A 27497-nucleotide genomic window follows, 5' to 3' on the forward strand; every position below is an offset into this window, starting at 1 on the left:
ATTAATTTTATATAGTCTGCTTGTCAACACACATTATAGACACCGTTTAAAATTGTTATGTAATTCATGTTTTTGTTACCTTAACCCCATAGTTTGTCAACATAAAAATTATCTTTAAAACTAATCTAAAGTAACAGTATATGAACCAATTTGCCTGACGCGCGTTAAGAATTATGTAATCATAACAGCAAACAAATCCTGCAAATTTTTGTTTCTCACCTCCACTATAAATTCTAATACGTTAACATCCACCGTGGTCATATCTATTTAGCGGAGATTTGGTGCTAATTAACCTTACAACTTTTGGAAATGAACACCCGGTAATTAGTTTAATGTATTAAGCAGAACAGTGCTAAAACAACGACCTATTACACATAAATTCGACGACTGGCATTCGATTGTGAGGTAAAACTTTTTTCTAATGCGGTTAATTTTCTCACGACCCTGTTAGAATGTTGCAGCAAACAACACAATTATGGGCACATGTAAATTATTAATGTAAATTATACACAAATAAATGCGTGATAAATAAAGACAAGAACGCAATAGGTAACAACTAAACACGCGCTACGATAGTGGGGGGGGAGTGGGTGGGGGGGTTTGAATTTCCCGCGCGCAAGGCAGCGAGGTCACGTGACCGCCGGCTCGCGCTCGAGGAGGGGGGAGGGGCGATGATTATGACGTCAGGCGGTCCTGTAAGGAGGCGTGTCCGTCCGAATTTGCCCGACGTTTCGCTGCGAGGGCTGGGAGGTTTTTAAATTGTTTTTCTTTGAGTATTATGTTCCAGAAGAAGTTTCAAGCACGCGGAGCGAAACGTCGGATGTCATTGCCGAACAGCACACGGTAGAACCCGAGTACTATATATTTTTATTATAGATTTGAAGTTTTCGTGACTGCAAGGATCCATTCTCTTTGTTTTTTTCGGCAAAGTCGCGTAGGTGAAAACAAAATAAAATAAAAATACAAAATTTAGTTGTTTTATTTTTATTTTATTTTGTTTTCACCTACGTGACTTTACCGAAAAAAAACAAAGAGTATATTTCTATTCTTTGGGTCTTTCGGTAAAGCCACGTAGATAATTTTGTTTTAAATAAATATTTTATTTGATCAGGTAAGACCAACTGAGCTCTACGTATAGCCATTCAGAATCCGAATATGTATTTATACTGCAGGAGAAATCCGATGAGCTATGAAGCTATTTTTCACAGATGTCCAGTAGAGGTGGGTTAGAACATTATAAGAAACAATACAAAAATACAAAACAACTAAACCATCCCCATCCTACCATGCAAAGCCCACTGAGGTATTCACTTATTTTTCAGAAGAGACCTGGGCCACACAATGTTATCTCAACAAAGCGGCCCACCATTTGTACATTTATAGCACCAAAATAAAATCTCAACGTATGTTTCTAAATGTGGAGGGAAAACGCGACCACGGGGAAAGGAACACACACGGAAACCCACAACACAGGCGTCAGGGTCTTGAGCCCATCACCTTCTGTGTTACACCTCTGAAGCTAACCCAGCTTGGATAAGCGCTGCTTGGGTGAGCGACCACCATGCATGGGACATGCGTGAAAGGCTCGGGGCAACGATGTTTGGGCAGTGCAGCGACAATTAAATTTTTTGCACTTTATATTCTTGGTTCTTTCGGTAAAGTCACGTAGGAGGGAAATAATTAAGTAAGAAAAATAAAACATAAGATAAAATGCTATCTTATGTTTTATTTTCATTATTTTATTATTTCCCTTCTACGTGACTTTACCGAAAGAACCACTAATATGAATCCATGCAGTCACGAAAGCTTTAAATCGAAATTTAGCACTTTACTTCTACCATGGCCTCTCCACGTGTATAAGCGCCGCCTGGCTTCACCAATTGGCGCTGCGCCAGGTGGTGAAGGATGGTCACGACAACCCACGATTCACGCAGGGCGTGTGGGGGCTCTCATCCAGCAGTGGATTGACAGAGTGGGGATGGGGGGTTGCACATGCGGTTTCCTGTATACGAGGCACACGTGCTTCTGAAATAATCGATCCGGTGAGTTGCAATATTTCTCAATATTCGATTCATCACGTACAAGTCCGCGGACACACAATCTATTTATATCGGAGTTCCGCAAACATAATCGATTCTCTTGAATCACACTTATCCGGAGCGTACGAATCGATACACCCTTAAATTCTGAATCGATTGTCCAACGTGATGACGTCAACGATTCTCTAACGTGATGACGTCAACGATTCTCTAACGTGATGACGTCAACGCCGTCGTTGTTGACGGCGGCGGCGTTGGGGGCGCTAGCGCCGCGTTCGCGCGCCTCCACTTTCGTCGCCAGCAGGGCTGGAAGCTGTCCGCGTCGTCTCCCTCAAGCGTAGCCCTCCCCCAGTCGCCAATGAAGCCTCGTCTCGTACTTTCATAACGCGCGCCTCTTCACACCCGACACCGTCTCGCGGTACGTTGCCTGTCGCGCGGCTGCGCCGGGTCCACTCGAGGGTGACAGGCGGACAGAGGAGAAGAGGCCCCAACCACCACCAACACCCACAGGCAGGCGCGGGGCCGTGCCTGGCTGGGTAGAAGGGTGGTGGGTGGTGGTGGTGAGGGTGGGAGTCATCGTGGATGCCCTCAATCCCTGGCCCCACGTGGCCCTCTCGTGTCCCCGGCCTCACGGCCACCACGCACAATGGCGTCTCTCCCCGTGCTGCTGGCGGGGTCGTGTGTTGGACATTGTGGCCACGCCGTGGGGGGAAGAGCCCCTGCTTTGTGTTATTGAGCGAGTTAAGTTCTACTTTAGCACGTTGCCGTGCGGATCATGAGGGTTGTTTTGACCATACTTCACCACGCTGGTCAGTGCGAGTTAGTGGAGCCAGAGGTCTGCAATGTTCGCTCTAAGCTGGTGACTGATGGGATGTCCAGTGTGTACAGAGCACAGGGCATGCCTGTTACCCACGCACAACAGAATGCCTCAAACTCCTAAGTCTATTGCTGAAGTTCCAGTGTTGGATATTGTAGCCATGTGTTGAGGCCAGCGAGCTCTCGTGTCTATTTAAGTCGTGGGTTGAGTTTATCTTCTACACGTACAGCACATTCAGTCAACCCACTGCAGGATGAGGGCCTCCACACGCATGGCGAGTCGTCGTGGGGGTTACTTGGCCACACGTACATTGGAGTTTGCTGCAATGTGTCTTCTGCAAGCATTGTAACCCCAAAGGTCAGTTATGGATAGAGTTAGGGTTATGTTTATGGTTATCCATACTTAACCTGGCTTAGTTTAAAACATGGCGAAATATGGTGTATGGCCCAGGTGATTTGGTGTTGGATTTGTCTGTGCGCTACTTAATTGGTGGGTCTATTTTGTTTCACCCTTAACGTGATAACGTGTTTCATTTCATGAGCACGGGAGCAACATGCATGTAGCATCAAGTTCTAATTCTAGGGTGGCGCTTCTGATTAAACACTGTTGCATTTGATAGTATAGTACATGAAATGCGTCGTTAACCTTTACTTTATCATGGCATCTATAGTATCAACATGTATTTTAGACAACTCATCTTACCGTTTAACATTGTTTAATAATTGTAGTATATTATAAATGTCGCTTTGTATTGGAAAGCCATATAAGATGCATGTGTCTCATTTGTTTATTTTAGCTTTTTAACTGGACTCGGGTCAAGCAACAACAGACTCAAACATGGTAAGTTTACGATGTTTTTAATGTGATAACCTATGTTTTCCATCGGCGTTTATGGTAGTCATGAGTTAAATGATACTTTCGAAAAATATTAATGTTTTTCTGAAATACTTGGCACCTTTATTATTTTAGAGATATTGGCTGCTTGCCAGCATAGCGACGGTGTTATATATACACACAATGGAATATTGTTTGCTAAGCTTAAAAACAGGACAGTAAACACTTTTCTTTTTAGATGTAATTCTGGTTTACAGTAGTAGAAAGTGTAATATTCGCTTGCCACTATAACAGAGTGCTTTGCTTATACATTTTCATCACATGATGGGCTTCCTCCTTTCATAATCGCATTAATTAAAATACATAAGGTTCGAGATCAAATTACCACCGTGTAGAACTTATAAATACATCACGGTTGTTTTTTGTTTTTGGCTTCCTGTGGTGCAGGCTTCAACTCCGGATGCGACAAAGGTGAAGGACAAGGATGCAGAGCTGGAAAAACGGATGGAAGCAATTCGCAAAAAGAACGAAGCCATCATGAAGCGATATGAGGTTGGTGCGAGTGCTATTCTTGCTTTGCAAGTGGTGAAATCTGTATGCATTGTGCATGCAGAGTTCCGGTAACCACTGAGCCAGATATCGTACAAATTCACAACCATTACTGACTCTTTTTGCAATGAGTGTCTGTGCTTTTGTGGCATCTTGCCTCTTAATTGTGGCCAATGTCACAAAAAAAGTTAAAGTGGAAAAGTTGCTTAAGATGCTGTGCAGGTTTTTTTTACGAAATACGTTCATGTAGCAGCTGATTTATTATTATAAATGCTTTATAAAAGTAAGTGATCACATCTTATTGGCAAGATATATGCCTCAAATTTACAGCTGGCGTTAACCATGCAATATAATCTATTCTTGCCCTCATCTATACATTACAGTATTCTGCTAAACCGCACAACATTGCAGATTTCATTGCGTAATTTAATTACTTTAGCCGGTCGTGAATCCAACTATTGATTGGAAGCCGATGAATTACTGATATCAGCGGCAGTGTATCTCGTGGTGCGCATAAAAAAAAAAGTTGTATTGGATTGGGGAATGGTGCTGTTTCTGTAGGAAATTAAGCAAGATAAGCAACGTGCTGAGGCAGAAGGCATGGCGATTAATCTGAAGGCCCCGAAGTCACCATCTGGGCCTCACATCCCCAACAGTCCACCTAGTGGAGGAGGTATGTTGGTTGGTTGTATGAAAGCACTGAGGAGCTTGTCTAGGTAAAAAAAGAAGAAGAATAAAATAATAATAAATGAAAAGAACTAAATTAAATCACGACGTTTCGGAAGCAACACAAGCCTCCGTCATCAGGTGTAACTGCTCCAGTAAAATTACTGTAGCGTGTGAAGAAAGCTATTCAAGACACGTGGTTTTTATATAGGGTGCTGGGCAGGGAGGAGCCAATTAGTGGGGGGGGGGAGATAACCATCTCGGTGCTTGTACACTGCAAGTACGGTGCTTGTACACTGCATGTACGGTGCTTGTACACTGCATGTACGGTGCGAATGGGAATGAAACACTGTTGTAAATAAGACTTGTGTACTCTATGAACTTTCATTTTTGGTATTCTGTTAAATATTTTCAAGAATATTTTGCTTATGCTGTGGCAATTGTGGGTAATGCAAACCAATGTAAATCATTTGGTAACATGAATAGAAAAGTTAAATGTTTATTGGTGTGTGTATTTTTAGAAGTATGGATTTAAAACCACACTTTTATTTACAGCGACTGAGTATTGGCACCATTTACACCACTGTTTATCATTATTCAAACATATCACCTCCCAATCTCCCAGATAGACGTATATCATTATTCTCTTGCTGGTATCTCATAGTTATTTTTTCTCAAGACGAAGCAAATTAATGCCTAAATCACTTAGATTAAATCTCTAATAGTTGCCTTTCATTGGCCGTACAAATTCATCATCAATGAATATCAGTAGCTGATGGTTAGCTTTTTTCGGTAAGGTATAGGATTTACCCTTTACGCAAAGTTACATTGGAGCATTTTATTTCAGCCGGATATGAGCTGTATGGTATAATGCATCTTCCTCTGATTTTAAGTTGCAAGCTGCTAGCGTTACCTCATTCCATAATTTATGTACCTTACTGTATCTTATCCCTGTGGTAATATCTGTTGTTACATCATCAGACCATGAGAGATGGTGATGGCTTTGGAGGGGGTAGGCTTTTGTCGAGCAGTGGATTTATAAAGACTAATCACGATATCGATGAGTAATGGTTTTTGCGTGTGCGTGTTAGATGGGGCAGGCCACAGAGGGTTCGGTGGCGGCAGAAACCGAGATCGCGGAAAGCCAGATTTTGATGACAGAGAACACCCACGACACGACCCAGGTGGGCGACAGGTGGATTCGGATGGGTTGACTGTAACCATCCGCAAGTCAGGAGGAGGAGGAGGTGGAGGAGGAGGACCCTCTGTGGTGAGGAACTTTGCAATGTTTTTTTACTTGAAGGATTACTTCATCAGAGAGCTACTAGCTGCTGACATGCTGCTCAAAACACAGGCTGACTTGCTGTCTTCTTTATATATAACACATGGATGAATACATTATACATTAATTTACCTTGAATCCCGTGAGGCCTTTGAATGGCACTTTTCGAAATGTAGTGACACACTACATGAATGGATAATGAGTTTTACAAGTGGCTTGCATACATCTTCGATCAAAAGTGACTTTATGATGGTGATATCCACTGATGCTACAAATATTTTGTGAGCTGATATTTGTGTGTGAGGATCTCTTCATATATATGGAGATTACTAACAGTTTAGTAAGTTCACTTTTTGGAAGAAAACACACTTAAGGTTTGCTTTATGTCAGAAAATTGATATTGCCAGCTGAAATAAAACTTTAACATATTTTAAATGGGAACATTTTTATAAAGCAGACAATGGATAGTTTTCAGACGTTAATTGTGGGGCAGTTGGAATGTATTTTTTTTTGCTTAAGTTTTTTGAAACCTTTGCAAGCATCTGCCAGTCGTTTCTCTATGCATTAGACCAGTGTTTCTCAAAACGCCAATTCTTGTAACCCCTCGCCATACACATTTCCTGGCTTAACATTCGGTTTAATATTTATAATCACTACACATTGCATGTAACCTCATGGTTGGTAATGAAGAAAAGCTGCACCATGGAAGAGTCACGAGGAATAGGAGTTTTTGAGAAACATTGCTTTGATCATTTGGCCTTTTATCAAATCGGCTGGTTTTCAACTAGGTTAGTCCCTATTAGCAACACAACGTCATGTTTACAAGTGTTATAACTTATAACGCCCCCACCCCATCACAAATTAATTGTCAAATGGGGCTAATGTATAAGTGTTTTTCAACCTTAGTTGGAAAAACATAAAAAAATTACTCTGTAAACACGGTCTGCCTCATGCTGTACAATCGACAACCACGAATGGTGCGTGTGTGGTGATGCCAAGGAGGCGCGAGAGGAGCGCGTGGTCATAGATCGCCGCAGAGGAAGGGACCGGGAGCGCTTCCAGCCTTCAAAGGGGCCCTCACGGCAGCCGTCGGACAGACCTTCGCCGCCAGGGGCTGGACCCGGAGCAACGCCTGGGTCCCCTCAAGCAGCAGGGCCTGGGGCAGGGATCGTTGGGCCCCCCAGAGGTGTTGGGGGCTCCGAGAGGGGAGGCAGGGGAAGGGGGAAACGAGATGGCATGGGTCGCGGCGAGAAGGTGGACCGATCCAGCAAAGTAAGATGTTTAATTGAAACCCTGCTTCACCAAGGTTGTGAATTTTGCGGTTGTGTTACATGTATTGTAAATGTGCAATTTAACCTTTTTACCTTAGAAGTTTTAACTGGAAATGTATATTATGGCAGCCACACAGTTACACAGTACGATTGATCGCAGATAAAACATTTTGTTGGACATCGATGCCAATGTTTTTTTCATTGTTGTCAGGAATGGGAAGAAAGAAGGAGACAGAATATTGAGAAAATGAATGAAGAAATGGAACAAATTGCCGAGTATGAAAGAGGACGAAGGGTAAGAGGTGTTTATGTGACTTGACATCATGATTAGACAATTTCCTTTGCTTTGTCATTATGTACCAGTTGTCATGGTAAAATTGATGAATGTACTTTGTTCCAAACATGTATATTGTCCATACAATCGTATCATGTAATCAACCTGGATTCCATAATGTTAATATCTATCGGACATCCTTTGCAATTGATTCCGATTTCAGGATGGAAAAGTGGATAAGAATCCAGTGAGGCACTTCCTCGATGACGTCAGGCGGTCGGGCGCTTACGCTGATCAGGAGGGGGCTGAGAGGCGGGAGGGCAGCCGACGGCACCAGCGGAATTGGGGGGGAGCTGATTTTGATCGTGTGAAGACCGGCATGGAGAAGCGTAGGGACATGGAGAGGCAGGTATGGTCTTGGTCACACACAGTTTATGGCTACATTGGGAAAGCTCTTTTGTTCCTGTTTACCAAAACATAAACAGTGTTCTAAACTGCCATTCATTGCACACGAAGAGTAGTGCAGCAATATACATTTTTATTCTGTACTTCTGTGCTCGCTTGGCTTTGCTCCCTGCCTTCAAGATATACTGACCATCATGGTGAGGTATGGTCAAATAACCACTGTGACCCACATAGCATGCAGGTGGAGGCTTTCATCCAGAAAGTGGATTGACCAATGGCAGTACATGTAATGGTACTGCAGCCATTTAACTTGCACTGCGGTCTGCCATAGTAATGATGATTGAAAGTCTGCTTAATAGCTGTGTTGTGTAGGTGAACAATACATGTGTATTTATGGACCTTATTTATGCTTTTTATTTTATTTGGGCCACCCCTCCCACTCATTACTTCAGATAATTGAGAGTTGACTTGCTGTCGCAACCACAGGGCACATGGCAGCAGGGCGCCAGCGACATGTCGCTGTCCATGACGGGGAGGCAGCGAGCCGAGTACTCTCGCTGGAAGGAGGAGCGCGAGGCCATCGACCGCGCACGCCTTGACCGACACAAGAACGCGTCGGGGGAGTGGCGGCGGGAGTGGGATGCGCAGAAGACCGATGAAATGTACGAATCTATTGAACGCTCCCCTCCAATGACTGACTTTTCCCTGTTCCTCAACACATGTCTTCCCTCCCACACTTGCTAATGTTTTTCGTTTCATGATTACTTGGAATTGATTGTCCAGCGGTGGCAAAGCGGTTAGCACTTTGAACTCTGAACGCTGCAACCGGCGTTTAATTCCTGGCAGTGGCTAACAGCGGCAAGTGTTATCCAAACTGCTTCTGGGTGCCACCTTCACTAGCATGTACCAGCGTGGTGAAGTATGGTCAAACAACCCCCGTGCCCAGCCAGCAGTTGATGGACTCGATACTTTGAAAAAGCCATGGTGGGTGACTTTTTTGTCAGTGGGCTTGTGTATAGGTTTCGTATTTGTTTTTCTTAGTTGGTTATATTTATATCCCGAGTTATGTATATTTGTATAGTTTGTGATGCTAGAATCAACTATCTATTCTACATTTGGCCTTAAAAAAGTAACTGTTATAAGCAGGTCAACAGATACAATAATATAGAAAGTACATTGTTGAAGGTGGAGTCAATGCTGTATATTTTAATTGAATTTGCTAATTCATATTATTTTTTATAAAGAGTGCATTTAAAGTAACTGCTTTTATATATGCAAGTGTGCAAACATCTGATAACACACATTTGTTCAACATGTTTAATGGAAATGTTTACTGTTATCCCTTAAATTAACTATCTTGAATATATATGTTGGTGTTCTGCCACGATATTACAATTATGAAACATTTTTACATTAATTCACGTAATGGTTTGCTTCCTGTATAATTGTGGACATACACACAGTGCACAGTTATATTGTGATGCTGTAGTCAATTTGGCAATTACTATTGTTGTACTGTATAATTAACAATTCTACATTTTTACGTGTTTTTAGGTTCAAAGCAAACCAGGTGCCTGTGCCAGATGGAAATGACGCTAATTTCAGAGGTAAATAAGACCGTGCCATACTCCCACACAGTTGTATATTTTCTTTCAAAAACGATGACATTGTATATTGCACTCCCGTCTGTTACTATTCAATTCGTTTTCCCTCTCTTGACCTCTGCAAACCTTTTCATCTACCAGGGAATCGAAAAAGGCTCTTTGGAGTACGGTTCAAACTGCCTGGTGGGTGGGGTGGTACAATGCATGTCAGCGCTGAACTGCTTGTTTTGTCTGCTCATGTAACTGGCTGCTCCAGGGGTTTGAAAACCCAGAGCGAACACACCTTGTTCTCTGGCCTTGCTTGGTGATGCAGTGTACGATCAGCGAGCATTTGATGTAGCGAATGCAAGCTGCAAGGATAATTTGTGTATTTTCATGTAAGTTAATTTGAAATCCCGAATTAAATTGACATCGAGTCACCCACGACTGGAACGTTGAATTTCAATGATAAACACGTGAAAAAAGCGACCTATTATACGTAGGGCAGGATATATTTTTAAATGTGTTAAGCGGTGCGAACTTGGTTTTCATCACAAGGCATCTTTTCCACTGAAATCGATTCAAGTCTTAATCTTTCTCTTGAGTTGGACGTGGTACGTTGCACGTGCCACCATATACTCCGTCACTATCAGACTTGACCATGGTTGGGAACTGGATAATTAGATAATTAAATGTCTGTGCATGTTTGTTGACTTTCGCACCATACGTAGCCACCCATGCTAATCGGAGGTGTACATGTACAGTCCTCTGTGAATCCACTACTGGTTAGTACAGATTGGTGAAAGTGGGAAGCATAGATGTACAGATGCTGTACATCTCTCTGGTGTCCACAATGTAGCCCTGCAGGAGCCTATACCACCTGTTATTCATGATGGTTGCCCTTCCAGGACCAGCACCGCTTGCTTCCAAGATCTGTCAAGATCGGTGATTTTTTTTTTACAAGACGTGAGATGTATTGAAACATTGCAGAGTTTTATCTGCAGTTAGAAAATGTGGGAAATCGGCAAAAAAAACCTGAAACTTATATTATTAATAATTCAATTTAGTTGTGGTTCATTGTTAAATAAACCGCTTATTCTCAATTTACATTTTGTAAAACCTGGTCAGGCTGGAGAATGGGTGGAGAAAGGATTTTCAAACCCATGGTCTGTTCATATGAGTGTGTAAAGCAAAATGTTGTTTTCATCTTCATTGGAAATGCAGATCTTTCAGCTATAACGTTCACGAGTCAGACTTGCAATGTAATGCACTTTATAGCCCGCTCATCCTTTTTCAGGAATCTTGTGCAAATGGTGGGTGGTTAACCTATTTTCAAGTAATAGCCTGTTGGATGAAAATCCTTAGAATTAGGTTGAAGTGTAGGTGGCATGGTGGCTCAGAATTCAAAGTGCTGAGCTGGCACCGCTGAAAATCTGGGTTTGAGTCCAGGCAGCTGCCTGTGATTAAACGTGGTTCTCACATTTTATTGACTGGATGGGCTTGGTCCCCAAAATCCTCCACTAAAAAAAAACCACCACATTAATTTTGGTTCTGCACGAATTTTGGCGACATTTCAGCTGTGACAAAAATATAGATTTTTACTGCCGTGTGACAAATCTTACTCTCGGTGGTAAAGCAAGAAAGGAATTTGCTGCCCTCCGTTTTGTGAGCCAGAGATTGGGGATCTTGGATATAGCTCTGTGATATCTGATTCCATGGGCCGTTCTCATGAAGGGTTGTTACTGCCTCTGCTAGCATTCCAAATGGATTCTTTGTCTTGTGACTTGTGAAACAAGTATACCAATTGGGATATAATTAGGGGGAAATAGTAATGGAGGTTAATAATTGTTTGTAATTTTGCTAAACCTGAAATGACTTCATTGAATAAATTTCGATTTAAAGCTTTCGTGACTGCAGGGATTCATCTTCTTGGTTCTTTCGGTAAAGTCCTACATAATGCACGGGCATAATATGACTTTGAAACCCCCCCCCACCTCCTACGCATTCCACAAGTAGTGACTAATCCCATATCTGCATTTCCCATTAATATGCTAAATTCCTCTTGATATGCAAAATCCTTTGTCAAGGCGCCCTTCCCCCTCCAACCCAGCTTAAATATACGCTGCCAAGCTTGGTGGTGCTCATTCAGACGCTGTCTTTCCGACAGACCTGTTTTTCACCTGAGTACGGCTGCTTGCATTGTGGCCGAAACGTCGTGAGAATTGTATTGTATTATGTTTTATTTTTATTATTTTATTATTTCCCTTCTACGTGACTTTACCGAAAGAACCAAGAAGATTCATTGAATAAGTTTCTGTAAAAAAATCTAAAGCATTAGTTATTCTCAAAACATCTGTTTTATGTAAAGGTTGCTCCCCATTGCTTGTAATTTAGTTGAAAGTTGAATCAAGTGTTTTGAAGGGAATGCTAGCATTTATCGCTGCTCACAAAGTAATGTGAATCAGCTTAAACACGTATGCACTACAATCGGCTTAAGTTTTGAAAATGTGTTGCAGTACATTGCCAAGCTGAGAATTTGTTTTGAAAAATCTGTGCGATGTGGCACTTGTAGAAAAAAAAACTCGTAGAAAAAAAACACTCTTTGTGAAAATGTATTTTCTCGCCAGGTATTTGCTTTCACCGCAGCTTGGGTTGCCCTCATCGCTCCGATAAATAGCTCTCATCGCTGCTGCAGTAAATACCACTCGTCACTGCAATGTTCAGCACTCATCATTCCCATCCATGCTGTTGCATGATTTATATTTTGTTTCCATTTTTGTTTTGTGAACATTTACCAAAAGGGATATCGGTTGCGCCTGTTATTCTTCCTGTCTTGTGTCCTCATGAATTTTTTTTAAAGCTTAATATTTTTATCGCCTCTTGCATCTGTTCATCATTTGTGACAATGCTGCACTTGAGGATGCCCATGTCTTTTACTGTTTTGTTTGACACTGAATCGCCCGTGTGATGTTGTTATAGTGCATATACGGTTACAGGATTGCATTTTGTGTTTAATAGGACTAATGTTTTCACGTATTAATTTTATCAATTTGACAACTGAACACATTTTTTTAATTTTCATAAATAATTTACCAGATATATATTTTAAACTGCTTTTTGCCAATTAAGACTACTGTGTCATGTCTTCTAAATACACCATTATGAGCCAAATTGTCGCAACGACATTGGCGCATTAAAATAACAAAAAAAAATTTATTCCTAAAATTAACGTTAGTTTTTTATTCCAACAATAATAGCGGCAAATTCTAAATTATAATAGTACAAACAATGCAAACGATTCGACGGCTCTCTCAATTCAGGCTCCTGCCTTAAGAGGACTTCCTGTGGCGCGTTTCCCAGTGACCTTGCTCCGGTTCCTGCTCACGCTGCCCCTTGCTGGATTTTGTTTTCAGATGACCACCGACGGCCGCCCAAAAATCGCAACCTGGGCGACTTTGTTTCTGCACCAGCCGCGTCGTCCCCAGTGAGGACTCGCGATACCCGCTCCCCTGGCCGCGAGCGTCTCACGGGCCGGGCCAGGAACTACAGGTGACTCGAGTCTCCTCTTCTCCCCTCCCTCCTCCTCCTGTTTTTCAGTCTGCATAATGTATATTTACGTGTACGTTAAATGTCAGATTTTTTTTTTATGATTTCAAAAGAAGGTTGAAAGGGTAAATGCGTTATCTCTGTCCATCTGGCCTGACACATGGAGTGCCCACGATTACTAAAAAAAAAATATTTTCAAGCTTTTTTTGCTCTTAGGGATTAATCCTGTAGAAAACTAGCGAAGGTGTGCAAAGGTTCACCCACAGCTTGCAGCTGAAAAACAACACTAAAACGGCTATTTTCACATCAGCAAATGTTTTCTACCCTGACAGAAACCCATCAGCTTTGTTATCCTAAAAATTACGTCCAAGGACAAACGCATGTTGGAATGTGTTACCTGAGCCTTGATTATGTATGATTGTCCTTTTCTATTAATGAATGGAATATAATGTATCATTCTATATTTGCATGATAGCGTGTGCTGTGGTCATCCTTGAGAAATTAATGTGAAGTTTTCTTATTTCCAGCCATTTTCCCATTCTTTGCTTTCTGTGATCTTATCAGTTGAGTTAATGACCACTTGGATGTATATCACAAACGTTAAGAATGTAATTTAGAAACTGGAAGGAAGGAATCTGTGTGTCTCTTCACAAAAATATGCATGCAAAAAAAGAAGCATTACGCTTACATCCGAGTGCTTTGTCAGTTGTTTTGATGTGTGTTAAACTTTTTGACAATTCTGATTTTGTTTTTTTTCCAGCATGCATGATGACCGATGGGAGGAAAGCAATGATGAACAGCCATCAAGGGGTGTAGATCAAGTGGGTATATCATTTTTCAAAGATATACTTGGCAAAATTAATAAACCGAATACAAAGGGTGGCATGCTTGTGTTTTGTGAAACGTTATCTTGGGTTTCTTTTCAGGCACAAGTGAGAGCATCGGACCCAGACAGACTTGAGCAGGCGGAGGGACAAAATGATGACGATGACGAGTGGGAAGATGCAGACGAAGGGGATGAAGATGATGGAGAGGAAGAGGTTGAGGTGATTGAAGAGTCTCAGTCGCCGGAACGTGCTGCCGTAAATTTGGATCCATCGCAGCCCAAAGAGGAGCCAGTCAGGGGAAAGCCTCCCGCACCCAAAGCAAAGGCAAAGCAGTGCGAACAGCGTCCCAAGCGGACCCGGAATGCGCCGAGGCTCACTCTGCCAGAGCGCGACCCTGTGCTGGAAGGAGCCGAGCGGAGCCCGGCTGACGACTCTGCCAACACGGCCTCTAAGCCACCGACGCCGTACTCGCCATTTTCACCTGGCGATGGCTACCAGCCCGTGGGCGACTGGGGTGAAGCCATGGAGGCGGCGTCGCCACAGTCGGACTCTCCACCGCGGCCTGCGCAGCAGACCGACGCGGCAGGGGTGGCAGCCGGCACGGAGCAGGGAAGTTGCACGCCTCCGGGGGGCAAAGACGCTCATACGGGAGGTCTGCCGCTACCCGGCCGGGCGATGGCACAGAATGATGGCCGCTGCTCACCGTTTGTCGTGTTGGCCCAGGGCAGCAGGGATGCCTCCTCGCCAGGTGTTGCTGCTATGATACAAAGCGATCCTGCCATCCCCAGCCCTAGTGCACGAACAGAGTTTCAAAACTCTCTACAGAATGAGGTGTTGGAGGAGCAAAGTGTGAAAAGAGTGGCACTGCAGACTGCTGCTCAGCCTGGTAATGCAACTGTGCCAAGTGTTGTTGAGCCTGCAGTACTTTCGGATGCATCTGTAGAAGGCGTTGACGCGAGTTTAGCCCCCATGATGATGGCACAAAGTGATGTCGCCTTGTCAGACCACTCCGCTGCGCAGAGTGAGGACAATGAGCCTGAATGCTCGGCATTGCCAGTTGATGACACCGAACGCGCACCCGAACAGAGTGATGTCACCGCGACAACGGCATCGGCTGACGTCGACTGTGAGCAGGAATCGGCCATAATGACGCAGGGCGATAGCGGCGCGGAAACTTCCAGTGATGATATCGGGCAGGGCTCTACAAAGGACTTGAATAACGGTGATGGTGCGAGAACAGATCCTTTAGAAAAGGTGGAGAATGGTGACGTTATCGCTGCGGAGACCGCTTCTGCAAGAGCAGCACCGGGTGGTGCCGCTGCCCCGTCAGAGAGTGATTTTGTCGCCACGTCGAGCACGAACACAGCAGGAGCCGAAGTCTCCACTGAGCTTTCCTTTTCTACCACGCCACACGGTGACCAGAATTCAACTCCAGATAAAGAAACGAGTGCTGATGACGGACAGCCCATTATCACAGCACCTGCTGATAAGGGTGCACGTGCACCTGCAGTGGCAGTAAGTGAATCGCTCTAAACCTTGAAATTTAACCCTCTGGTACATACATTATTTATAGCCAAACATTGTTTTGGATTATTGTGATGTTACCAATTTAAGGAACTTCCCCCCAATTACCCTCACAATGTGTTTAAAATGCTTTGTGTAATTTCATTCCAGTGTTAGATATCATCACAGGTCCAGTACAGTGGACGTGATGCATGACAGAGGGTGACTTTAGCTCTGTTTTATCCTTTTTTTGACTTCGTGAAGCAATGACCGACATAAATAAATTACTTGACATAATTTTTGCATGTTTGGATACATGTTTTAAAATGGTTCTTTACATGACATTTGGAACAAAGTCAAATCCTATACTTCCCACATCCCTGCAGTGCCTCTATTTATACTTTTTGTCCCAATTTAGGAAGAAACAATTGGGGAGAAAATGACTGCCGTTACAACCAGAGATGGAGCCTCCGAGTCTCAGGTTGCGGTGTCTTCTCAAACACATTCTGCGATGACGGAAAGTGCAAAAGCCCCTGCGGAGTTGGAGGTGGTGGAAAAACCAAATGATGTCGGCGGGGAAGAAAACGAATTGTCCGCACGGGATGAGCTTGACGTGACAGTCGAGACAAGTGTGGAGGCGTTGGGTAAGTCCACTTTATCCTCCACTCAAGGTGGTATGTGTAATTGTATATCGCAAAGCAATGCTGCTTAAGTTGGCAATGATAAACTTTGCTCATGTGTCACACGTTCTACAGAAACTGCTGTTAGCCCCGGCCGTTGCTACAATAAATGTGAATGGCAGATCGAGCACATGAACGTGCTTGTGATCTATATTGCCTGGAATGCACATGACCTCATCCGATCTCGATAGCTATGTAATAAGGGATTTAGCCTGGACAGTGTTTGAATGGGTGTCCAGCATGCATACAAACTGCTGCTGCGGAGATACGTCTGCAGAGGAGAGTGCAGAAAAACCCATTGCACTATATTGTGATCGAACATTTCTTGTGGACACATGATATGTGTATTAATAGCACCACCAAGATATATATAACAAACTAACGTTTAGTTGCTGTGAAGAAAATACAGATCTTGATTTTAAGTAAAGCTATCCTTAACCTGTCCTTTACATGTTTAAATATGTGGAGTGACTTGTATTTGTTAATGTACGTATGCATTTTGAACGTCTTTCACATTGTACGTAGCTAATCGTGTGATTCTAATGCTATTTATACCTATGTATGTTGAACTTCTTTCACACTGTACATAGTCAACTGCACTAATCAGATTTGTGGGGGAAGGATAACAAACTAAACACAAATCTAAATGCAGTGTATAAATGGAATTATAATGATTTGTGTCTTTGGCCCAATTACGATGTATTTATATGGAGCATAACATTATTGTTTCGCGTCTGACACTTTTCGGGTTTTTTTTCCATTTTTAGATAATTATTTAAAAACGACCATAATTAAATGTCTGCCCTTGTAAAAGAAACTGCTGGTCTCGGTGGAATCTTACCTAGTTCATATAATCTGTCCAGATGAAGTAATTAAAAGTCTTTCACATAATTGCTGTGTAGAATTGCCTGTGCCTAATTAGTGCTGTCTGTAGGCCCGGTAAAGAGAGCTGAGATGTCGAGCGAGGCTGAGACAAGAGACTCGACGGATGAAAATCTGACAGGTGTGGTGAACATTACTGGCTTCCAGACCGTTTACTTCAGTAAACTTTGTTCTGACATCATCACATAGGTCCCCTTTTAACAGCATTTGTATGTGTAAATGTATTCCTGCACATAATGCACATTTGAGATGCATGCCAACTAAACACGAGCACATTACCATTCATTCCATACCCAATCTGTTCACAGTTATGTGTGTTGAAAGTGACATGGGAAAATGTAGCTTAATTTAATCTCTTGGGTTTCAAGCTGCCAGACAGATAATATATCCTCTAGAGTGGGCAATAACTCGAAGCTCAAATTACCAAAAAGTTAGGGTTTAGCTTTGTCGTCGTGTCCTAAAAAGTTATTGTTTTTCGATAAAAATATAAATTGTTTTTAATTAACAGCTCCGTATCGGTTCAGATATCACTCACCACTGTTGTGAGTCATGGCCAGGAGTCGAAGTCGGTCACCAGGTTCATAGTGCAGTGTGCCATCATTCCATGGCTTTTTATACATCTAGGACAAAGATGGAGCAATATTTTATCAACGTAACTCTGTATGCATTTAAAAACAACTACTGTCATTGTGTTTATTATGCTCAGATTTATTTAGTTTACATGGATTATCTGCTAAATAAAATGCATTTATTTAACGTGTGGTCAGTATGTTGAGATGCACTGAGGTCCTGTATTTGAGGCACCCACTTGTCGGGCAGCAAGTCGCGTAGAGGTGCCGGTAAAGTTGCTAATCTTGTGGAGCTTTCTTTACCTCCTTGTGTGAGTTTTCTATGAGCACTGAAGTGAACAATGTAAAAAAAGTTTTATCAAACACTACAAGCAGTGCCAACCTGAACAGGGTTGGGGGCTCTGGGTAACAAAACACATGTAGGCTTTCGTGACCAATGTTAACCATTATAGAGGCTTTTGGGTTAGATTGCGTAAATAATAAATGCGTTTACACCATTGGAGCCTCATTTGCCAGTAAAAATATGATAATTGTTTTTTTACCCTTCTATCTGGCGTCATCTGGTCCAACCCATGTGAGACTAGGCTCTAAGGAAAGCTGTCTCGGGTGTGGACCAATCAACATCAAGGACAGTGCACATTATCAGAGTTATGTTTTTTGTTTGCATTATGACTGCAGGTATTGTGGTCTATGCAAACATGACTCCTTGTAAAATAGGTGTCAGTTTTGTTGCCAGATAGAAGGGTAAAAAAACAATTATCAATAAATGTGTCGTTAAACCCGTCACTACCCGACAGCCAATTTGTAAGGTTTGACGCGTAAACAAAACATGGCAATTCGTACAGCACACCGGTGTGTTGGAGAGTAAACCCACAACATGTTGTGGCATGTTTTGTTTACGCTACAAACCTTACTAATTGACTGTCGGGTGGTGGTGGGTTTAACAAAACATTTATATTTACGCGAACTAACTCAAACACCTTGTGAACCATGATTATTGTTTGGCACATAATCTAATTTCTACTTGATGATCATCGAAAACGCACACGAGTAGATGGCTTGGGATACAAAGATTGGTCGTCATGTGAATATATTTGTATTGACAACCATTATATTTATTAATGCATCAACATAGAGGATTAATTGTGCTTCGTAGTTATTAAAACAGTAACTTTGTTTCTTGATGTGACATCGTTAATGCAGGCAATTTCTGGAGGACTATCATACAACCAAATAGGCAATCCTGGCTTGGCTGAGTCCTCCACTTTACTGCCTCCACTCAATTTCTTATCGTGTGAAGATGATCTCTGCGTAATATTCACAAGGGGGCACCATTTCTTTTCGTCAAGCTCATGCTCATTAGATAGGTAACTTTCAATGAAATATACTGTCTGCTTGAAACAATATTGGAAAATTGATAATATTACAGAGAGTTGGTAGTCCATGTTCTTAATTTCAAATAAAATAACAATTGGAAGGATTTAATGTAACTTATTTTTCTATGTATGCTAAAGGGGTGCTAGAACGCTCAATCAGTCTGTATTGAATAGTTTCCATGCTAGCAACTTATGCAATTGTGGCAAATTATTTATTTTTATTAGTATTAACTATCTTGGTCAAGGTTTATGATGTATAACATTCTTATCAACTGGTTGGATTTCTCATAACGAGTAAATAAAGCAGATAACTTTATATTGATTGATCTATTTATATTATCATGACCATTTAAGAATGACTCCTATTGCTTTAAGAACGGACGTTGCAGTCTGAACAGTTTGATATTTTAATCCAAATACAAGAATATTACGTTGCACACATCTTACATTTTTATTATAAAGTCGTTTGCATCATAATTTTATTTGGATTGAAATAATTTTTACAAATGGATTATTGAAAAAAAAAGAACCTCTAAATGTACAAATCTTGGTCATTGACTAACTTTTGCTGCCTCAATAATGATTACTTAAACAAAGGTTTGGCTTGGTGCTTATGAATTCGTAAAATATGCATTTATATGGAATATACTGAATAGATTTGAAGTATTATGCAATTCTGCAATTCTTATATTATCGTTGGTTATTTTCGTAGTTGCCATCTGCCTCTTGATTAAACACATCCCTTTCAAAGGGGAAGTGGTTAAATCTCACACGCATTTCTAGAGGTTATAGGTTTAATAACTTGTAAATAATAAAATTGTAGCAGCTGATGATGGAAATATGTTAATTAATAAGGAAATGATTAGCATTCCATTGGGGCCAACGATTGTTTTTAATCTCTTATCATCCCATTAAATATAATTACGTCCTGCTTGAAGATAACGTTTCATTGCTTCTTAAACGTTAATTAACGCGGTGTGTTCAATTGTATTCTAAATTTAAATGATTATTTTTACGCATAAAACCTTGCTACCAGCGTGACTAGTGTGTGTTATCATGAGCTGTCAGCAGGAGTGATGAGCTGGAAATAATTGTCGTGTCAAAAGGGCCCATTGTTTTTCGTGTTTTTAGCAGATCACTTGAAACAGGAGCATGGCTGCGCTTGTGTAAATGTGTGTGTTTTTTAGAAAGCATTTTTTTTTCTTTTAGTCTCATGCAAGTTTTATTTACAAGAGAGAAATGCAAATTAGCAATCGCAGCAAGCGTATTTACACTCCGATATTTCAGAATCATCCTGACGTTTATGAAAACGGAAATTAATCATTGTAATCGTGAATGGGGCACGACTTATTAAGTTGCACAGTGATTTTATTTAGTTTGTGGTACCCTTCCCTCCTGCTTCCCTTCGCCTGCTTTAAATACCAAAGCATTTCGTTTCCAACTCCGAGTTAGAAGCATGTCATTTCACTTGTGTGTCATCGTTGGGCCTATGTTCACGTTTTGTGGAGTTGTGGTTCTGATGTTGTGTCATTTGCCAGATTGCTGACTTAAAAATTGCCACTTGTTCCAGCAATATGATTATTTACACCGTCAAAATTCACTTTTTCTCTGCCGAGTTCAGTTTCATTGAATTGCAAATACATTTATAAAGGTTGACACTTGGAGCGAATCACATTTGTTTTCTCCCTCCACAAATCCTGACGGCATGTAACATTGTTGAAGACAGCAGTCTGGCATGGAGGCACAAGTGCTGTTTCTAACACAATGCTGGACTTGTTTTTCCCCGTTTTTGCACCAAACTAATTGTGCATGTATCGTACGTCCGTTGTCTATCCCTGTTTTCCGATTTTACATGACACCGAAATACAATCGTTTTGACCCTAATCGTTTGATTTATTGTCTTCTTTTGCTTTCTGTTCTGATGTGAAGCATCTGCTTTTGATTGTGAGCTTGAGTTAATTCCAACCTGCATGCTGATCTGCATGTTCACACAAAGCACCCCGACTTGTCCATTATTGCCATAATGAATTCCTCTCTTCCATGAGGATGTTAAGAGCTTCGTTTGCTTATTCCCCCTTAACGCTTCCTGTTGCGCCTGTGTCTTCTACCAATTTACCTAAAGCAGTGAACTTGCTCAATACAGCTTAACGGTCAGATTAATCCCTAGCAGAATTCAGAGAGGTCATAGGCATTAAGATGTATTTCATTGGTGATAGAAATATGCGGCAATAATATGTTTTGGTAATTGTATATACAGAAAGACAAATCCAGTTCCATTTAACAGAGTTCAAGCATCCACATAGTGTTTGTTAAGTATAGTCATACGTTAACCATACACACGCATTGCGACATTATGGTTTGGTAACACCCAATATCTAACAATAGTCCTATTTAAGAGGAGCACCACACCAGTGTGCCGTGCTGCTCTATACTATACAGTTTGTGCCAATTTATGTTTCTCCGTTCTCCCAGTGGCATCCTGCATTTTTCACAGTTTGGCATTTTGTGGGGTTAGGAACGTTACGCTGGGAATGTGTGCTGGGTGTTTATTAGGTGACCATATTTATGCAAGCTGTGCGTGTATCTTTGTATATGTACAAGTTGTGTAGGGGAGCGGTAGTGCAGCGGTTAGGGCGCAGCACACCAGGGTGCCGGTTAACGCGCTGCACTACAAACCCGGCAACCCGAGTTTGATTCCCACCCACGGCCGGCACCAGTGACGATTATCTGAACTGATCCTGGGTCTCCCCTAGGTTGACTCGGCCTGAATTGAGTCCCTGGTGCGATGTGTCAACATCGTCACTCGGCAGACAATTGCGGCCTGGCATGAATTTGCCCCCCCCCCCACCCCTTGCGCTCTGCTGGCTTTCTTCGGTGCTCGCTAAAATCATTCACCGATAAAGTATGTTAGGGCTTTGAGTGGGATCTTGTCTTGCATATTGTATTTCCCTACACAGGTCTATGCAGGTTTCTCTTGCCGCAATCCTATAACTTTTTCGATTTGTTCTTTTGTTTCACACTGTAGCCCCCAAAAGGCATTGCTGCAATGGGTACAGCAAGGTCATTTATAATCATTAGTTTCACAACAGTCAAACAATGTGGTGGCTGCTCTGCCTTTCCTTGTCCAAATACAAAGTAAGGAATGAAATATCACTATCAAGTCACCTTTTTTTATTTTGGCTCGATGTTTACAAGATGCATTGCCCCTTTCTCCCAAGTATCTACACGACTGTTGGCCTCAATTTTATTTTCACACCATTCCTGTTAAAGATTATGCAATGATATAATTTTAACGGAATTAACAATTGCAAGTGATAACCTGAGGATGCTTTATATTAAGTTTGTAATGTTTGAAAAACGCACCTGCTATAGAATTCTGCACGGGTCTCGCTTTTTGACCCACAATCCGACCTGCAATTATCTGATCCAACCCGAACCCGCAACCAAACCAGCTTTCATTAGACTCGCAACTCACACATTTTCTCAATGATCTACATATATGTTAGGATAATATTATTATCCTTGCAATGTTATAAAACTTCCATTAAACCTTAAAGGCCTGTGCTAAATATGTATTCTAGAAAACATTTAACCATATATGACAGTCACTCACTCTGATCATAGTACATAGTGGATGACGTGTTTCTATGCGTTTCTATGTGTGTGTGTACATCACTGTGTCTGTGGATTTATGTATCTGTATCTCCATCTACATGTCTGTATGTGTGCATATCTTGTGTGTTTATATATCTGTTTCTCTGTGTGTTTTTATGTTTCTTTATATGTGTGTGTATCTAATATAGCTATGAGTCTAACCAGATGATTTTTGTATGAAAGTTGTTCTTATCAAATTGCTGTGTAGGTAAGTTTCAGCTGACTTAACACTGTCTAAGAGTGGCGTACAAGTTCCGAAATTCCCACAGCCCATCGTCCCCTCATATGCGACCACATGCTCGGGCACGTGTGCCACGCCGTGGTTCCGCCCGCACTGCACGCATGTTGAACTTCTTTCGCACTGTACATAGCCAACCACTAATCAGAGGTGTGGGGGAAGGACAATAAACACAAAAAGCAGTTCTAAAGAAATGAGTTTTCAATCTAAATTTAAAAGTGCATCGCTCTCCAGTGGCTTCCTAATCTAGTAAAGGAAGAGCGTTCCAGACGGCCGCAGAAGCGCATCTTAGAGCGCCGTGCGATGCATTGACCCAAACCCGACCTGCTCCGTGAGTCGCCCTGTGGGTCACCATAACCCTCTCTGGTGCCCGATCCGATGCAGGAGACACAACCTGCTGTATATTCATCATCGTTTTCGAGTAACTGTGTAAACCTGAATCCAACAACATCATCTTGTTCTGGAAAGTCTGCACTCCTGGTTGTTTTTAGGTAAATGGCTATATATAATTAGATTTATGTTTTTGTTATTTTATTTTTTATTGCTGAGCCTTAATTATACTTCAAATGTTTACGTGACAATAAAAAAATGCATAAAGGTAACACGCATTCAAATAAAAATAATACGATGTAAACACTGCCTAGAGGCATTTGTATTTATATTCATGTTTAAACTTTTAATTTACTATATTTGAGTTATATCCCATCAAATGGCTATTTCATCAGCCAAGAGTGCGGCATAGTTTTAAATTCTCTTAACCTTGACCCTGGCAGCTCTGAATAGTTTACAATAAACCTTGTTGCTAATGGAGTACTCACCGTTAGACTTTGTTGACAGTAGTATAGGTTTTCCACATTGCAAAACTACATCGTCCTTTTTGCTTTAACCTTGTGGTCTCTTTGTGCAAGTTTTGTTTTATCTGGTAACATCTGAAACATTTTAGATCAAGGCTGCAAATCAGTGCCTTGTTTGAGAGTGCTGTAATGTGCTTTATTTTTTTTTATCTATTTATGTAACTGCTGTATAACACTAACTCAAAGGATGTTTATTTATATATAAATTCAAGAATTTGATTTTAAATGTAATAACTAATCATTGCACATACCACACGATTGTTAAATCTTGCAGTATGTATTCATATAATTATCCCCCCTCTCACCTAACGATTTGCTGAATTATGATCTGGGCTCTCAGTTTGATTCTAGAAGTATTGTTTGTCTTGATCTTACAATGTCATTTGTATTATTTCTCATTTTATTTTGACTCATTTGTAAAGTTTTATCCACCCCATTTAAACTAAATGTAAACTGTTAGCATACCCTCTATATATTGCATAATTCTAAAATAATATTTAATGCATGTCGTGAGCATGGTTATCCGTGCATTTTGAAATGCACATTCTCAAAGACTGCTGTTATTTAATTTATGCTTTTGCCAAAGCATCCTTTTACAGTTGTGTTGCTCGCATTGCGAAAACTGATACAGTTTTTTTGGAATTTGTGCAATGCTTTTTTTTTATATCATTTCCTGTGCACTGCGTCTGATCGCTGATGTGAAATAACTTACATAAAGGTGTAGGAAAATGTAACTGTAAGAATGGGTAAGTAGGGAAATTGTAAAATAACCCACTTTCCTTTTCTCAGCCTAATCAGGATCAATGAGACAGACCAAAGGCTTGGAGCTGAAGACCAACCCAGAAGAATTGATTGCTTCCAGTTCAAGGCCACGTTATAGTACTGTGATGTGAGCAATAGTAGCTTTTGAACGTAACGCTATAATACGCGTAAACCTAGCAGCCATATTCCTCTAACAGTCTGTCGTTGCTGATATTCCTCGGTGCCCAGCTTCCAGTCTTCAGGGCCTACATTGGTCAAGATTACATTGTTTACTAATCAATAGTTTCCTCTGCAAATGTTTTGTACATAATGAAATTTAGACTGAGGACAAATACATCTGTCAGTTTCACATTCTTTTCTGCTGTCTTTGTTTGAAGTGGTCCTGTGTTTTACGTGGGTCTGTTTGCAAAAGGAGATCCTAGTTCAGCAGATATCCTGTTATTTAAAATAGAGGAACAATCTAACCTATAATCACGTCATCCAGGTCTCCCATTTTAAAAGAGACTTGGAAATCTCAACGGGCTCTCTTCTGATTGAAATTCAAGATACATAAGCAGATATTTGTGCTGAATCATTAAACACCCCCCCCCCCCCCCCCCATGACCAATATGATATGGGAAGGCCTCTCATCCAGCATTGGATTCACAAGGCTGTAAGTTATGTTCATTGTTTTACATTTTCCGAATAGTTGGCCATTGGTGGTCCCTGACCCCAATTTTTATTCTTGGGGTGTTAGTAATAATATAATTTGAAGTGCATTCTAGCACCCTTATCTCGTTTGGTGTTTCACTAAATCTTGTTTGCCGATGGACTAGTTGATGAATGTGGCCACTAGGATTATGCAGTCTGGTACTAGTTCATGTCTGCATTAATATCAACAAAATGGTATTTTGGCCTGCCCATTTACATTTTTCTACTGGACAGAATGTTTCATCAATACCTGTTCTATGCATAGTATTTGATTGTATTACGTTTGTTTAATAGAGCCGGTTTTACAATTTTATTGGAGGGTGAAACTTTCTTAGTCTTTTTGTCATTTAATGACAAAAAATTGCACAAAAGTGCATTTTTGTCAGTTGGGAATTTTTACACTGAACGATATGCGCATTTTATGTAAACAATTATCGTGATTAAGTGACTCATTTCCCTCGTATGAGTTGGATTAATGAATTTTAGTATTGTAATAACATGACTGCATTTTAGTTTATAGTACAGAGATATGCATCTCCAGAATGTGGTATGTAAATGTATCAACTTTACCTAATGGGAAATTATGTTTATACTGCACGCTTCAGTAATGCACACATGAATTGTGCGAGAATTATTGTCAGATATGCTTACAAAAACTTGGAAGAGTTTTCCATTAATGGAAGAGTGGCATACCCCTATCATGGTCTAATGACTGCAAAAATCTAGTGTCATACTTTTGAGTACCAAAGTAAGACTGTACATTACATTATACAGGCGAGGACGTAGCCTGTTGAACTGTATTGTTTTTCACAACTTGTTTTTATGAAGCTTAAATAAAAGCCCCAAAACATAATCGTGTTTCTACACTAATATTGTTTTTTCTCATTACTGTGTCATAAACTCTGGAAATTGGTTCAAAGATGGGTAGCAAAGCTTGAATGATGACGTATTCACTCTTAAGGTCCAATCACCCAGAATGAAAAACCTGCCTGGATGTGTTCCAATATTGTCAGATCCTGGATGCTAAGCAGGTCCGAGCCTGGTTCGTGCTTGGATGGGAACCTGTTGGGAATGCCAGGTGCTGTCACGTGGGCAAGACACATGGCAGCACAGCAATGGATTCTGAAATCTATGCAGACATTTTTAGTATTATCCCTTCACATTCATGGGTAGTTCTTGTGGTGCTTAGTTTCCACTCAAATGCCAAATGCTCATTTATGTTCTGATGTTCCTTATTGAAGGTGAAATGGGTGTGTATGCCATGTTGCTTTGCTGCCAGGAAATGTCGAAAGGTCACTTTGGCCGTGCAGCTTAATTTGTTTTTCCCTGCACATTGTGTGATTGATTGCCTTGAAAGCAGGTAAGAGCACATTGAGACCATACGCCTTGGTTTGTGCCTATTTGCTCGGCATAGCAATTGACTGGATTGGAATTCAACTTGATATACAACTCAAATCAAGATTGATATACAAATCAGATTTTTTTTAAACAAAGCTGGCTGTGCATTCCTTTAGTAAATAAAAACGTCAGGTTTGTGACTCGCACTAAAATAAAATGGTCCTAAATTGTAGGTTATTGTACGAGCTGCTTAGCTACCCACCTGGTGGGTAATGATTAGCTCTGGGAGGGGGGGGGGTTAAGGTGATATATTTGGCACGTGCTTTGTGAAATTTTAACTGCTCGTGAGTGGGTTTTTGTTCTTCTTATACGAAGTATTATCTACCCCACCACTTTCTATCCCGATTGTGCTGTCGGCATAAAGTCACAAATTCGGATTTCTCGCAGAACAGTGCAACCAGTGACGTGGCAGTCACGTGGTAGTCACGGCGTCACGTGGTAGTCACGGCAGAGCTGCCTCTTGAGATGCTGACAAGTGGCCTCTGGTCCACAGCGCGGGAAAGCAGCCAGCGTGACTCCACGTGATGACGTCACTCAGAGCAAAGCTGTCAAGGAACGGCTCGACGTGATGACGTCACGTCCCTTGAGCAACACGCAATCAAAGAACGGTTCGACGTGATGACGTCACTCAGAGCAAACGCTGTCAAGGAACAGCTCGACGTGATGACGTCACGTCCCAAACAGCAACACGCTCAAGGAACAGCTCGACGTGATGACGTCACGTCCCAAACAGTAACACGTTCAGGGGACAGTTCAACGTGATGACGTCACGCCCCAAACAGCAACACGCTCAGGGGA

General features: G+C 41.4%; 1 protein-coding gene across 3 annotated transcripts; it reads left to right on the forward strand.

Annotated features, from left to right (window-relative positions):
* Positions 1-2262: 2262 nt before the first annotated feature.
* LOC144727467 (uncharacterized) lies at positions 2263-26154 on the forward strand. 3 transcript variants are annotated; one of them, XM_078606325.1, is made up of 16 exons: positions 2263-2457; positions 3653-3696; positions 4138-4242; positions 4801-4912; positions 5997-6175; positions 7187-7459; positions 7670-7753; positions 7956-8141; positions 8624-8799; positions 9692-9744; positions 13134-13269; positions 14027-14087; positions 14193-15608; positions 16015-16240; positions 17211-17279; positions 24639-26154. In XM_078606325.1, the coding sequence occupies exons 2-16, from the start codon at positions 3694-3696 to the stop codon at positions 24641-24643; spliced, it is 3084 nt and encodes a 1027-aa protein (XP_078462451.1). In that variant the 5' UTR covers positions 2263-2457; positions 3653-3693; the 3' UTR covers positions 24644-26154. The 3 variants fall into 3 exon arrangements, with proteins under 3 accessions (XP_078462451.1, XP_078462449.1, XP_078462450.1); XM_078606323.1 differs by lacking the exon at positions 24639-26154 and adding an exon at positions 18931-19207; XM_078606324.1 differs by lacking the exons at positions 2263-2457; positions 24639-26154 and adding exons at positions 2969-3213; positions 18931-19207.
* Positions 26155-27497: the final 1343 nt, after the last annotated feature.

This window comes from Lampetra planeri, chromosome 25 (genome assembly GCF_965212315.1).
Source record: "Lampetra planeri chromosome 25, kcLamPlan1.2.h2, whole genome shotgun sequence".
NCBI classification, from domain to species: domain Eukaryota; kingdom Metazoa; phylum Chordata; class Hyperoartia; order Petromyzontiformes; family Petromyzontidae; genus Lampetra; species Lampetra planeri.